Below are 15,276 nucleotides of genomic sequence, written 5' to 3'. Positions count from 1 at the left end.
TTTGTGTGGTCCAACTTGTAATTTTTACAAATACCCCTTTAAAAATTAAGGAAAAGAGTAAAAACAAGTAGTAAGCAATTGCCATTTTTAACTTTATGATTTATTTTAGACAGTAATAATTAAATCCCTATAATAAAGGATAAGAATTCATTTATTTCCTATTTATTACACATGTAATTGTAGGTAGTATGGAATACATCCCTGTTATAGTGATGTTAGTGGAGAGCAGGCTCTTCCATGGACCAGGAAGAAAGCATTCTAAGGACCCAGCACGGGAGATTGTGGTGTGGCAAGATGGTTTATTAGGGTGGAAATAGAAGCTGCCACCGGGGTTTCCAATTTTTCATCTCCGTTCATCCCACCATGGAAAAAGTCCAAGTGTGTCTTCAGCAAGGCCAAAACAAGACAGAGTCCAGAGTTTCTGTTTCATCTTAAAGGTTAGTCGTTTAGAGCCCCGCAGTTTCTGCAGGCTTTGGTAGCTGCTGGACAGACCCATATGGTCGTGCGTTCCTCGACAAGAAAGAATGTGCTAATGCCAGGGATAAGTGCAGGTCATGAGCACGAGACAGAGAGAGAGGGAGAGGGAGTGGGTTTCTTTGTTCCCCTGGGATGATATTAGCTTGGGTTTGGGACAGATCAAGTGCTTTTTCAAAATGATGAATCAGTGATGAAATGATTCCTAAGCTTTCACAGACTTCCTGATAGGTCCATCCCCTAGTTGGACTGACAGGCCTCCATTGTCAAGCGCCTCCCCCTGCATCCTCCTAACAATACTGGAGGGGTGAAGAGAGGAGTTGTCAGTCACCGTGGTGGAGCAATGCTGTAATCCCCTGGAGTGTGAAGCTGTAGATTCCTGGTGAAACAAACGGGCTTATGCTTCCCAGTTTATTAAACTCAATGTCCAATTCCCTTTATTCCCTTTATTAATAACTAGTTAACTACCTACGGTAACACTGATGGTATTTTTCATTTTTTCAAATTTTCCTTTTTTACACTTTTTTCTTAGTAAAAGTTTATATTGATTAAATGGTCAGAACCATCATTTTACTACAACTCCCAATTTTGAGCCTTTTATTTTGATTCTTCTCTGGAAGATTTGACTAGGGCATTCTTGAGAATGTCTGTATTTTACCTTTATGATATATTAGCAAGTTAGCTATATGAATTTAGTAGATCACATTTTTTCCCTTGCACTTGGAGACATTTCTGCATTGTCATCTGTCCCTGAATGTGGTGCTAGGTAGTCCCTTAACACAGTTTATCTCACTAAATTTTGTTTGTTTGAATGTGATTGTCAAATAGTTTTTTCCCCAGGTAGAGCTTGTGGTAGCTCAATGTCTGAAGTTCTTTCACATTTCAGAATGTCTGCTGCCTTTATATTTGAGTGGCAAATTGTCTGAGGTCACCTTGACCTTTTACTGCACCCTCTCTCTTGCATGTGACAGGCTTCTTTCTTCATTGGATGCTTGAAAAAAACAACGTATATCTTTAAAATTCACTAACAGAACCAAGATTGTGTTTCAGTTTTAATGGTCCAGCATTTCTTAAAACACAGGCTTCTCTTTCTGTCTGCTAAATAAGTTCCTTTTTATTCTCAGAGAATTTTTCTACTATTGTATATTTAAATTGCTTTTCTGTTCCATTTGGTTTTCTCCTGCTGAGAAACCTATTTCGTTTATGTTGGATCCTCTTTGTACAGTGTATTTACTTGTATTTTCTTCAACTATTTTATCCATTTTTTACTTCCCTTTGCATTTACTGTGATTCTTTCAAGCGTGGCTTCTGTGTCAGAATTTCAATTTTCAGCTGGCTGTAGTCCATTCTTTATTGATTTACTTAATAAATTAGCTCTCTAAAGGTATTTCTTTGACTTTATTTAATAATATTTTACTTTGGTATAATTTAAAACTTACAGAAAATTTTCAAGAATGCAAAAATAGTACAGGGAACTTCTGTCTACACTTTACCGAATTAACCACCTGTTTGTTTTTTGCCCTTGTTGTGTGCATGTACACACACACAGCCCTTTTTTTCAGAACTAGTTAAGAGGAAGTTGTAAACATCATTACCCCTGACCAAAAATAATTTGTGTGCATTTCCCAGGGACAAGGATATTCTTTTATGCAACCATAGTACAATGATCAAAATTAGGAAATTTAACGTTGATATAAAATGATTCTGTAATCCACAGTGCATATATAATTTTTAAAAATTGTTTCAATGCTCATTACAGATTTTTTCTGGTACAGGATTTAATTCAGAAGCAGTTTACCATTTAATTTTTCCTTTTTTGATGTTTGACATGTTTGATGTACGAGACTCTTTTGAAAAATATTGTTTTTATTATTTCTTTTGTAATCAATAGCTTTATGGGGAATTTTCTTATGGTCTTGATCTGTTTGCTATCAGATTGGTCTTTTATTTAATCATTCTTTACATGCTATGGATTCTTGGATTCTAGTTTGTTTGCATAGCTAGTTGCTATCATTTTTTTGTATCTTATTTGTTCATATTTATTGTGGATAGCTTTGCTCATATCCTCTCTCTTTTCTGATATAGTGTGATGACATTTTCAGTGAAATGCTTTCCACCTGTTACTGAGATATGTCAGTCATCTCTTTGGAGCTACATTTGTGGGTTGGATAGTGTACTTTTCTGTATTCTCCAGCTCCATGTCCTGGAGAGGATAGATGAAGGGCTGGGGAACTCAGCCTCCTTTGTTGGAGAATCTGGGTTCTCTTATCTTTTTTGGATTTTATTAAATGCCAAATTCCACTGAACCTGGTTTCAAGTTTCTCTCTGTGGGGTCACCTGCAGGTTTCAATTTTCTTGCCTCTTCTAAAATCTTGCGGCTGGTATATATATAGAGGCTTTAAAAATATTTCAAAAGATTTCTTTTTTCCCTTCACCCACTTTTCTCCGAATTGGTGCGGTAGTAGTAAGACTTGTCAGTATGTTAGATGACTCTCCTTTTCCTACTGTTAGCATATTGAGTGGGGGAGGGGGAGGGGTAGCACTCAGCAACACCTCAGTGAAGCTTCCGTTTATTTCATTGGCTGCCCCTTGTCAAAGTTTATTACGTGAACTTGTTTTCTTTCTTTGTTTGGTTCTTGATGATTTTATTTTATTTTTGTTTTTATGCTTTTTCTATTCATTTCATTAGAAGTTGAGGGAGGAGAGTTTATGGTCCAACTTTACCCATCCATCATTCATTTGCTTTACTCTAAATCACTAAAAATCAAATGCAAATCTCCTGGGAGGTAATAATACTCACACTAAAAACAAATTGTAAAATGAAGCATGTCTCTGGTTTGACCTGGATCTAAAAGGATAACCATGCAGTTTTTAGTCAGAAAATAAAGGGTTTCTTATTTTGATGGATTAATAAGCTCCATTATTTACAAATGAAATACAGCACTTACAAACAGTAGTCTTTTTGTATGTGTGTCTCTAACCGCTGAGATTTCCCTTGCCTTTATCACTTTTATTCTTACATACTTCACGGGAGTCCTGTGTCTCTCACTTTTTCACACACCAACCCCAGCATTTTCACTAGAATACATAACTTCGTATATGAAAGCAGGTACACATGGCATAGCCTGTGACCAGCAGGGCTTTTCCACTGGGCCAGGAGCAGAAGGCTGCCACTTACACACACTTGACCCAGGCACAGCTCTCTTTTTATTTGGGAAGATTAGCTCTGGATGAGCGCACAGCTTTGTGACACTCGCCTGGAGCTGAGGAAGTAAGAACAGGGCATATCAGCTGAATCAACCCAACAGTCAGTGAGGTGACAGATGCTGTAGTGAAATCAGGCCCTATTCTAGAAAATTCACTGATTCTGCACAAGGCATTTTGTATTCTGTTTAGCATCAATGGGCAGAAAAATTCCACCCACATTTTGCTACTTATGATGCATTCTGGCAAAACTCTGGAGGTTTGGTCTCCCGCAGACACAGCTACACAATTTGACTCTTATACAAATGTAAATGTGTTCACATCCCTGTGAAAGCTGCATTTTTGTGAGCAGCTAACCTTGACCCGTTTTCTGTAGGCTCTGGGATGCATCTACTTCTGCTAAGTTCTGTGGATAACTTCGCAAAGGAGCTGAGAGCAGAAAAGACAGAAAATAATTACATTAAGTAAAGTATGTCTCCTTTGATTTAGATTGTTGTGGCTGATATTAGAGCCATTTCAGAATAGGTGGGGCGGGCACAGCAGGGGATGTGTGTGCAGACACAGCTTCCTGCTGAGTCAGGATAGAAGGACAGCGAAGCAGGGCGATGGAAGTGGGGCTCTGGGGCAGGGAAATCCGAAGGGCGAGCTGATTCTGAAACAAAACAACCACTCACTATCTTGGTGACACTGGGCAAATTATTTTCTTAATCTCACTCTGCGTCAGTTTTTATGTATAAAAGAGTATAATAATAGGCCCTATCATAAAATTGTCCAGTGGTTGAATTCAAATATATATTAAATATTTCAAATATATATATATATTGAAATATTTAAATATATATATTCAAATATTGAATTCAAATATATATATATATTCAGGAACTACTATAAAGGACACATGGACAAAACCAAGGGGGATGGTGGAAGCAGGGGAGGGAGGTGGGTTTGGCTGGGGTCGGGTAGAGGGGTGGGGAGAAAATGCAGACAAGTGTAATTGAACAACAATAAAATAATTAAAAATTATATCTAATACTATATATTAAATATATTATATTTATTTCTCCCTACACTAAGAAGTTTGGGTCCTGACAAGCTGCTGGGGAATGAAATAGAAACACGTGTGCATACACACACATGCACACTCAGCAGTGCCTAACCCATTCCTACATCCTGGGAAAAATGTTACATTAGATAAGGAACCAGTGGGCGGTGCTTCCTACATACAATATGGTAAGATGCTCTTAGTAAGTCTCAATTTTAGTAAAAAAAATGTAAAAGTTGTTTCTATTCTAAAACTATGTTCTTTTCTAGACTGCTTTGAGGATTGTAGTTAGCTAGAGTTCATGCCATATTATTATTCTCTCCATAAATATCTTTGTAAATAATACTACAATCATTTCCTTAATAAATTCAAGGGTATATCATATAACCTACCTAAGGCACCTTGTCAGTGTTTAGATGTTACAGCCTGGAAAATATCTGGAAAATATTAGAAAAGATGCATTATGAGAAAATACCAGTAACGATGCACTTTAAAGCATGTACCATTTCAATGGTTACAGATGATTTGTTTGTCAACCCAATTAAAAAATGGGCAAAGGACTTGAACAGACACTTCTCCAAGGAAGACATACAGAGGGCCCAGAGACATATGAAAAGATGCTCAGCCTCACTAGTCATCAGAGAGATGCAAATTAAAACCACAATGAGGTACCACCTCACACTGGTCAGAATGGCCAACATAAACAAATCAACAAGTGTTGGAGAGGATGCAGAGAAAAGGGAACCCTAGTGCACTGTTGGTGGGAATGCAGACTGGTGTAGCCACTGTGGAAAACAGTGTGGAATTTCCTCAGAAAACTAAAAATGGATCTGCCTTTTGACCCAGCAATTCCACTGCTGGGATTATACCCTAAGAGCCCTGAAACACCAATCCAAAAGACCCTATGCACCCCAGTGTTCATAGAAGCATTATTTACAATAGCCAAGTCCTAGAAATAGCCTAAGCACCCATCAGCAAATGAGTGGATCAAAAAACTATGATACATTTACACAATGGAATTCTACACAGCAGAGAGAAAGAAGGAGTTTACACCCTTTGCAACGGCATGGATGGAACTGGAGAGCATTATGCTAAGTGAAATAAGCCAGGCGGTGAGGGACAAATACCATATGATCTCACCTTTAACTAGAACATAATCAACAGAAGAAAAAAGCAAACAAAATATAACCAGAGACATTGAGGTTAAGAACAATCTAACTATAGCCAGAGGGGAGGGGGGAAGGGACAGTGGGGACAAGGGTTTTCAGGAAGGACACATGGACAAAACCAAGGTGGAGGGTAGATGCAAGGGAGGGAGGTAGGTTTGGCTGGGGTAGGGGGTAGGGGTGGAGAAAAAATGCAGAAAACTGTAATTGAACAACAATAAAGTAGTAATAATAAAAAAACAAATAGTGAACCATTGGATTCCTATGTAATTGCAGCCTTTGTTCATTGGTTGACCATTACACGTGACATTAAGTTTTAAAAGATGTACTCAGGGTTTGTAGTCAGCAGATGCACTAGAGAACCCTTGTAAAGACAGTCAGGTCATGAAGAGCTACAATGGCAATCATTTTCTTTTGGACTCCTTTGGAAATGAAAGTCAACATTAAAAATTCTGATATAAGGTATATGAAACCATTCAATGAGCAATAATATTCACCATTTATTTTTCATATGCAGTGTTGCCCCATTTGTTCTTCCTAGCTATTCGGGGAGGTAGATGAGGCAGGAGCTATTTTTGATTTCTCCTTTGTAGATACCAGCTCTGGGCAATGTACCTGCCATGGGTCTCCCCTGGGCACACGAGAGCCCAGGCAGAAACCTACAAGCACGTCTGCCCTACATTCCTTTGTTTTACCAACATACCACAATGTCACTTAAATGATTTGAAATCCTTACTTCAGATCAATATTGTGACCACTTAAGCAGGAAAGTCTGTAGGCAGAATGAAAGTAAAGGGAAGAAAGTTTAGAGGGATAAACAAAGGCAAGACCCCATGGCAGAGTGAAGGAGAGATGGAAGGACAGGAGTGCAGGAGGCTGAAGAGCTGAGCATGGGGCTCATGGATTGTCATATCCTCCTAAACACTGGGACGTCATAGTCCTTTAGAAATTTTTGTTCTTTTTGGTCTTGGTTCCTTTTGTAAGTAGCCTACCTGCTGTGTAGTTCTTAACTTTTCAAAGTTTTTAACTTTAATGTTTTTAAACTTTTAATGTTTCTTTTGTCCTTCCTTCTTCCCTTTATTGCTTTTATTTATATGTTTTTATTTTCATGTGGAATAAAGTATATGAATGTGTTACACATTTTTCTCCTTTGTCTAATTCTTTATTATTGTATTTAAGAGATTCTTCAATAATCATAGAACATATATCTTTACTCTAGGGACAGAAATGGTTTAACTTAATCCATTTCTCAGGAATGAGCTTACTTGACAGTAATAAAGTAGAATTTCAATATAAATCAATCCAGTTTTCTCCTGTTCTGTATTACAAAATGAGGACACTTGGATTTTTGTACAATTGACCTTTTAGCTTTAACACTAACTTGCAATAGGGCTTTTATTAGCAGTTTTATTTTTCTCTGCCATGAAAAATCCAGTGGTGTCATCTTTGCTCCTTTTAACTTGACAAGGTATTCAGAAAAATAATTCTGAGAATGAGTAATTATACAAAAATAGGCCCATTCTCTTTGCACAATCTGAATTAGCATTTTTTTCATTCAATTAGGACTCAAATACCTAACATAGGTTGAGTACCTTTTCTGGTGGTATTCTTTAGATCTAAGCATCACTATTGAGTTTTATTACTATAATCCTACCTATTCCAAATCCTGAATTGACTGCTTTTCTACTGGTACCATTTCCTATCATTGGGGCATGCAGAGGTGTCTGGCATACCGATGTTCTTTTACCTTATGGGAAACTGGGAAAGAAGATAGTAGCCTAAAGCTGGAGAATTAGATTCTGGAACATGGTGCTTTATGTTACTGGTAAACTAAAAGAACTCAGGTCTAGTTTCAGCTCTTTGACTATGTGGTTATGTGGATTTCAACAAGTTGCCAATCCCCTGTGGGGCCCCAATTTCCTAGTCTCCAACAAGAGGGGATGGAACAAAATTTTAGCTGAAAATCTTCTGTTTTTCCTCCAAATGTAAATGAGACCAAATAAAGCCTTCCTGATTGCTTTGGCAATCCTCCTAAGCCTATAGAATTTCTCTGAGCATCATAATATGAAAATCAGTGGGCTGAATAATTTTTAGGACACTTCCAATTATAAATGTATTGAGATCTATCTTATAGCAGAAATAATCTGTTACTTTTAGTAGGGGAATCTGCTTGCTCAAAAACTTTAAATTAACACTAAAGCACCATAAAATATCTCTTCAGTCAAGTGTATAATACACTGTGGTTTGGTGTTTGGTTGTCCTGATCAGGAAGATGTTTACTTGGCACTTTCATCAGAAGGAAGGGAAGAATAGTGCCTAGTAATGTTAACAATTGTAAACATCATCATAACCTTATGTTCAAGTTAGATGACTCTTACAGTTCTATCAATGACAAAAAGAAGGCATTAAGGCCTTTCTAATATACTAATCCTTTATTTATATGCCTGACTTTTTGGTAGTTTCTATAAAGATATGTTTGCTTATATAATTGCTTACTTAACTTGCACTATTTTTTCCTACCTAGGCTGAATCATAGGCCAGCATTATGAAAAGGGAGATTTAAGGCTTCCCCCACTTTCATATACAAATGCTTATCACCTACCCAAACAACCCAAGGAAGCCAAAACAAAAACAAAAACAAAAAAACAAAAGGGTAACTCTGCCAAGACTAACCTTTACCTCAGACTATGTGGAGGTAAAGCTTTTATTTCTTAGAAGACAAAAAGAGATAATAAAGTGTTTAACATTCAGATAAGTTAAACTTTGCACAATATTCTAACTTCAAGAGGATTGCTTGTCTTTCCTTGTAATTTTATGAATTATCAGAATATTTGACACTTTTCTTAAGTATAATGTATATTGAAAAATCAAGATTCCTGAGATAAGTCAGACAGAAAGACAATCGCTATAACAACACATGGAGTGGGGGTTGGGATGGGTGGAGAGAGGAAAGGTGGAAAAATCAGGACATGTGTAATAGAAAAACCAATAAAAACTGATAAAAAAAGAAAAGTAAAATTAGTTAGTAATAATTCTTACATCATTGGATTGTTATGAGTATTAAATTGATGATATATAAAATACTTAAAATATTGCCTGGCTCAAGGCAAGCACTAAAGTAAATGTTATTTACTGCTCTAAAAAAACAAAAGAAAACAAAGAAAAAACACATGTGGAATCTAAAAAAGCTAAACTCATAGAAACAGACTAGAATGGTGGTTGCCAGGGGCTTGAGCGTGGAAAAACTGGGAGATGTTGATCAAAGTGTATAAAGTTCCAGTTATAAGATGAAGAACTTCTGAGGACCTAATGTATAGGTGATGGTTATAATTAATATTTCTATATGATATACCTGAAAGTTGCTATGACAGTAGATCTTAAATGTTCTCACCACAAAAGAAATGGCTTTATGGGATGTGGCTGAGGTGTTAGCTAACACTATGGTGGCCATCATTCTGCAATATATAATTGTTTCAAGTCAGCACACCGTACACCTTAAACTTAAATGTTATGTGTCAAATATATCCTACCTATTCGAAAAAATATAACTGGGTGATTTGCCAAAATATTGACATGATTAAAATAACTTGGAAACTCAAAACAAATTTACCTCATACTCTACCCATCCCACAAACTGGGAAATTAAGAGATGATTAAAAATCTCTGATCCTCTTTATATTATTTATTATTCACTCTGGATAAACTTTGCAAGTCACTTGCTGTGCATTTGTTTCTTGAATCTATGTGTTAACAATTCATGAAATAAAACATTTCAGATCCTTCAGAAGAACTTTACAGCCTAACCGCAGAAGGTTCACCAGCCTTCCACTGCAATTCGCTTCGTACATGTCAGTCTGCCCCAGATTTCTTCAAGACCTCACGTGCGGAGGGCCCCTGTGGAATAGAGGAGCCGAGGTAGGTTAAACCCGCAGCTTCTGTGTAAACATGATGCCTACCAACCATTCTGACAAGCCCTCACTAATTCTTTTTATTATGTAAAGGAAGATTGTCCTCATGTGTGTACTTTATAAGGCCATTCCTTGTAAAATGTTTGTGTTCTTTGCTAACCTGTTATCAGGATTTAGTAAAAGGCTTATGAAGGTGTTACTATAATGTGAAGAGATAATTCTGAGCCACAAAACACATGTCATAAAAATAAAAAATTGGAATTTAATTATCCCTCACCATTCCTTTTTAAGTTGAAAAACAGTTGCCTTACATTCATTAATTAAGCTAAAAATTTTAACACTTTGCCTTAATAGAATCTTACTCAATGTGAATAAAGTTTTTAGAATAGAATATTGAGAAGTTTCTTTCTTGAAATTGAGTCCAGGCTGTTAATTATGGCACATTTTTATTTATTTATTTATTTTTAATTTTTTATTGTTATTCAATTACAGTTGTATGCCTTTTCTCCCCATCCCTCCACCCCACCCCAGCTGAACCCACCTCCCTCCCCCACCTCCACCCTCCTCCTTGATTTTGTCCATGTGTCCTTTATAGTAGTTCCTGTAATCCCCTCTCCTCACTGTCCCCTCCCCACTACCCCCTGACTATTGTTAGATTGAAGACATTAACTTCAATGTCTCTGGTTATATTTTGTTTCCTTTTTTCTTCTGTTGATTATGTTCCAGTTAAAGGTGAGATCATATGGTATTTGTCCCTCACCGCCTGGCTTATTTCACTTAGCATAATGCTCTCCAGTTCCATCCATGCTGTTTCAAAGGGTATAAACTCCTTCTTTCTCTCTGCTGTGTAGAATTCCATTGTGTAAATATACCATAGTTTTTTGATCCACTCATTTGCTGATGGGCACTTAGGTTGCTTCTAGTACTTGGCTATTGTAAATTGTGCTACTATGAACATTGGGATGCACAGGTTCTTTAGGATTGGTGTTTCAGGGTTCTTAGGGTATAATCCCAGCAGCAGAATTGCTGGGTCAAAGGGCAGTTCCATTTTTAGTTTTCTGAGGAAATTCCATAGTGTTTTCCACAGTGGCCTCACCAGTCTGCATTCTCATGATGGCACATTTTAATTCATTATCATTTCTTTCTTTTCTCACATAAGGTAAGAATTTTTAGGGGTGGTGATCAGTTTCTAGGGAATGTAGGTTATATTAATAAATGCTTAAGGGAAGTATTTTATCATGTCACTGTACTATTGAAATACTAGAATTCCTTGAAAAAGAAGGAGGGTTTATTTCAGAGGTTTATGATCAATGTAAATAAAAGTCCTTTGCATCGTAAATTCTGCTGAGTGATTTGAAGTCTAATATTGCAACAAAAGGTAATCAAGAGTGTTACACGCTCTTCTTTTCTGAATGAGGAAATCATTTAGCTGAGGTTCTTGGATTTTTGTATTTCTAACACCACTTAAAATTTATTTTCAAAAGGGGTCATTCTAAAGCTGCTATTTTTTCCCTTAAAGCCATTGAAAACAATGTAACTAAACCTACCACTTACTGTCACCATCATTTCGTAAAAGAAAGGACATTTAATACCAAAAATATGGGGAACACATTAACAGAATAAAACAGTGCTTTAAAATTAAGATTGTCATGTAAAAGTCATTACCAGTGAAAATTTTTTATCACAGTTAAATCCGTACTGGATCACGGATGAGAGTATGGGCCCTGCTGATTTAGCTTGTGTTGGACATGAGAGAGAATGCAAAGAATGCTTATATCCACCATGGGATCTTAAGCAAGTATTTTATATTATTTAGTGGTGCACATGGGCTGACGATCTAAATAACTTAGACTAAAACATTTGAATTGTGCAGACTCCCCTCTGTTCCCCACTCTACCTTTTTTCTCACAACTTGGCACCCTATACCCTAGAGCCTCCAACAGAACTTCCTCTTAACAATAAAATGCAACAAAATAAAATGACTCAATAATTGTTGTCATTAATTCTGGTTTTGACATATCTTGACTGGCTATCCACATAGTCCTAATTTACCGTACACAAAAGAGGTGATTTATCTGGCAGTCTATTCATTGGGATTCTATTAAACAGCCAATGCAATGATGAATGTCTTTAATGATGACCCTGAGGCTCAGCAAGTTTCTGAAGTGCCTTCTGAATCATCAGTGAAAGACATGATCAGAGATTGTAAAATCTTCTCTCTTTGGTACCACTGTGGCTGTATTTCTTGGCAGAGGGAGAATGATGAGAATTTCTCATTAGAAGGAGGCTTGGTATATTGGGCAAGTTGAAAATTACGGCCCCAGTCTGAGGCAGCCTCCTCACATCTGCCTGCCTCCAGTGACTTCTACGTATGTAGTATTGATCAGAAGATAAATGAAGAGTTGAGACCTGGTTCTGTATATTGTGTATTGATCTTTTAATGTATTTCCAGCTCTTCTGAAAAAGATACTGAAATTCAGTCTTTCCTGACAATTTCTGAGAGCAGCACAGACGAAGAGGAAGAGGAATTTTCTTGACAAGCAACTTGTCATCACAATACCATGGCCAAAGAGTACCTCAGGATCATTTGTTCATTACTTTTTACTTTTTGCACCCAAAGTAAACAGAAAAAAGTTAACAACTGATAAAAGTAACCAAGTGATTACTCTTCTAGCTGCTGGAGATGTTCACTCTCATTAATGTCTGATAGTTTAACATTTGCAGACAAATAAAAATTAGTAAAATTATAACTTTAAGGACTTTTTCTTCCACATGACATATCATGGATCAAATAATCTATATTGCAGATCATATTAGTAAAATTTGGTGATTTAAAAAAATAACAGTTATAACCATGTCTATAGAATCTACCATAGACTATGGCATTATCACATTTAAAGTTATGTTTAATTGTCAAATTATAGTTTAAATAATATGTCATCAATAAGAGTGTATATTGATGGCCTAGCCATACTTGGCAGTATCATTAATTGTGCCTGGAATCCATTTTACTTTGGTAATTATAGGGGGGTTTGTTTGCTAGTGTTTTGACATTTATAGAATTTCTTATAGCTTCAAAAGTTTCTTCTAGAAAAAGGAAAAAGGACTCATGGACATGTTTAACAGTGTGGTGATTACTGGGTGGGAGGGAGGTATGAGGGGACTAAATGGTAATGGAAAAAATACAATAAAAAACAAAAATAAATAAATATTAAATAAATGTTTCTGCTAGAAGACTAAAAGAGGACCCAAAATAGAGTGGATATAATACTTAACCTCTGTTTTGGTAAAACACAAAAAAGATCCCCAAAGCACCTTACTTTAGGGGGCCAGTGTGATGGTTAATTTTATGTGTCAACTTGGCTAGGCTACGGTACTCAAATATTTGGTCAAACATCATTCTAGCTGTCTCTGCAGAGGTGCTTTTAGATGAGATTGACATTTAAGTCAGTAGACTTTTAGTAAAGCCGATTATCCCCTATAATGTGAGTGAGTCTCACCCCATCAGTTTAAAGTCCTTAAGAGAAGAAAGATGGAGGTCCTCCGAGGGGGAGGGAATTCTGCCTTCCGACCTGCTCCAGACTCAGTTTGCAGCATCGCCCTCTTCCCTGAATCTCCATGCTGCCAGCTGCCCCACAGATTTTGGACTTGCTAGCCTCCACAATTGGTTCTGCTTTTCTGGAGAACCTTAACTACTACAGTCACTTTGAAGGATTGTTGTGATAGCCAAAGAAAATAGTAGATATGGAAGTTATTTTATTAGTCTTGGGTAGTAGTGGATACTTGACTTGGTGGTTGTTCAAGGTTTTATAGAATCTTATAATTCAGGGTCTTAGGAGCAGAAGAGGGTATGGAGAGAGAGAGTTTTACAGACTTTTTAGGAGAGCTTCTCCTGAAGGAGTTTGTGGACTTAGAAAAACATCCCTGCCGGATGGTTGTGCCATCACTGTAGCATAGTCATATCTCGGTGTTCAAACTTTTTTCTTCTCTGCGATTCTGGATAGTAATGCCTTATGCAAGACTGATGGTCGTTGAGTGTAAATTTATCTGGGTTAGTTTTTTCCATGCATCAATAAATTGTCCTGACATTCACACACATCATCTACTGGCAGGATAGAACATGCTGAGGAAGAGACCTATAGCCATTTCTATGTCTTTTAACTGAAAAATGCCCTTTATTAAACATGATTAACATAAATGAACAAGTAACAATCATCAAAACCAATCATACTACCAAAATAAATTTTTTCAAAGGAAATATCTTAACATCAAGTATGTGCGTTCCCAGTAATTTTCACTGTCCTCTGGACACTTCCCCTATTGCCATCCCATCGAGGGACAACATGAGTCACTCTTGAATCTTCATCATTTGTCTCAAAAGCCCTTCTGGCATCTTGTCTTGTGGCTGCTAGCTTTCTGAATTTTGGTATCTAATTAAAATAGGGATTGCCTGTTCAAATATGGTAATTTTTTAAGCATAGTTGCTCAGGTTTAACTTTTCTTGACTTTCCCTACACTCCTTTGCTCTGAGACAATATCATCCTTGTACTTCTGATGAAGAACATTTTTCTACTGAATGAAATATATAAATCCAGTGTCTTTCTCAAAGTGATAGGAGGAGGTGTTCTATTCTCATGAGGAAAGTACGACCACTAGTACTCTTTCTGTGCTTTCAGTGATAGTTTGAGTCTTCTATGAACTAGCTCAGACAAAAATTGTGTAAAATGCTATTGCCTTTTACAACATAAGAATTCTGAAATAAAAATTTAAGGTGATAATTAGTTGTCATCAGTGCATTTCTGGCCAGAATTTGAGAAAGAGCATACCATTGACTTTGTCATTTGACTTTCAATATGACGTTGGAGTTAAATATGAGGGCCCTCTGTGACGAGCAGAGCAGACCCCCTTCTGCCTTTATTTGCTTCCCATAACCACACATTTAGAAAAGTTCCTTAATTCCTTTGCCATTAGGCTAATGAGGAAATAAAACTAAATAAGATTAGAGCCTTTGCCTGAAGCAGCTGCAATGTGTTTTCTCATTTTGAAGCTCAAGCTTAAAATTGCTGTTTAAGGCAAGCATCTACTTCTGACTGTTGAATTGAATTATAGACATCCGGAAAAATCACAGCCATATTCCTAATGCTGGAGTTAGTATGGTGTGCCTCTCACAACTGGTATACAAATGATCACATGGTATTACATGCATGTTAGGATTTAGTCGTTTATATTCAGACTTGCCTGCTGGGGTAATAGCTGATGAAATTCTGTACTTTTATAGGTCTGGACATACACATGATGCAAACAAATTGGTATTAAATTATGTTTGATAGTTTTAATCTGTTGTTGTCATTTGTTGAAGTCCTTCACCTCTAGTGCACTCTGAGTGGGTCCCACAACACCAAGCCAGGGGTACACTACCCTTAAGACCACTTAATGTTGTCCGTAACTCTGTGATAGTCAGAAAACCTTTTTTTTTTTTAAA

At 36.8% G+C, this 15,276-nt stretch overlaps 1 protein-coding gene across 1 annotated transcript in view; it reads left to right on the top strand.

Moving 5' to 3' along the window:
* Positions 1 to 14,685, top strand: part of ZBBX (zinc finger B-box domain containing) — a 112,278-nt gene extending 97,593 nt beyond the window's left edge. Inside the window, 3 exon segments of the mRNA XM_045197635.3 lie at positions 9,663 to 9,801; positions 12,247 to 12,322; positions 12,324 to 14,685. Coding sequence (XP_045053570.2) covers positions 9,663 to 9,801; positions 12,247 to 12,322; positions 12,324 to 12,494 — 386 coding nt within the window. The 3' untranslated portion in view covers positions 12,495 to 14,685.
* The last annotated feature ends 591 nt before the right edge of the window (positions 14,686 to 15,276 follow it).

Source organism: Desmodus rotundus, chromosome 2 (assembly GCF_022682495.2).
Source record: "Desmodus rotundus isolate HL8 chromosome 2, HLdesRot8A.1, whole genome shotgun sequence".
In the NCBI taxonomy this organism is placed as follows: Eukaryota; Metazoa; Chordata; class Mammalia; order Chiroptera; family Phyllostomidae; genus Desmodus; species Desmodus rotundus.
Note: the sequence above shows the minus strand (reverse complement) of the source record. Positions and strands in the feature narration are given on the sequence as shown.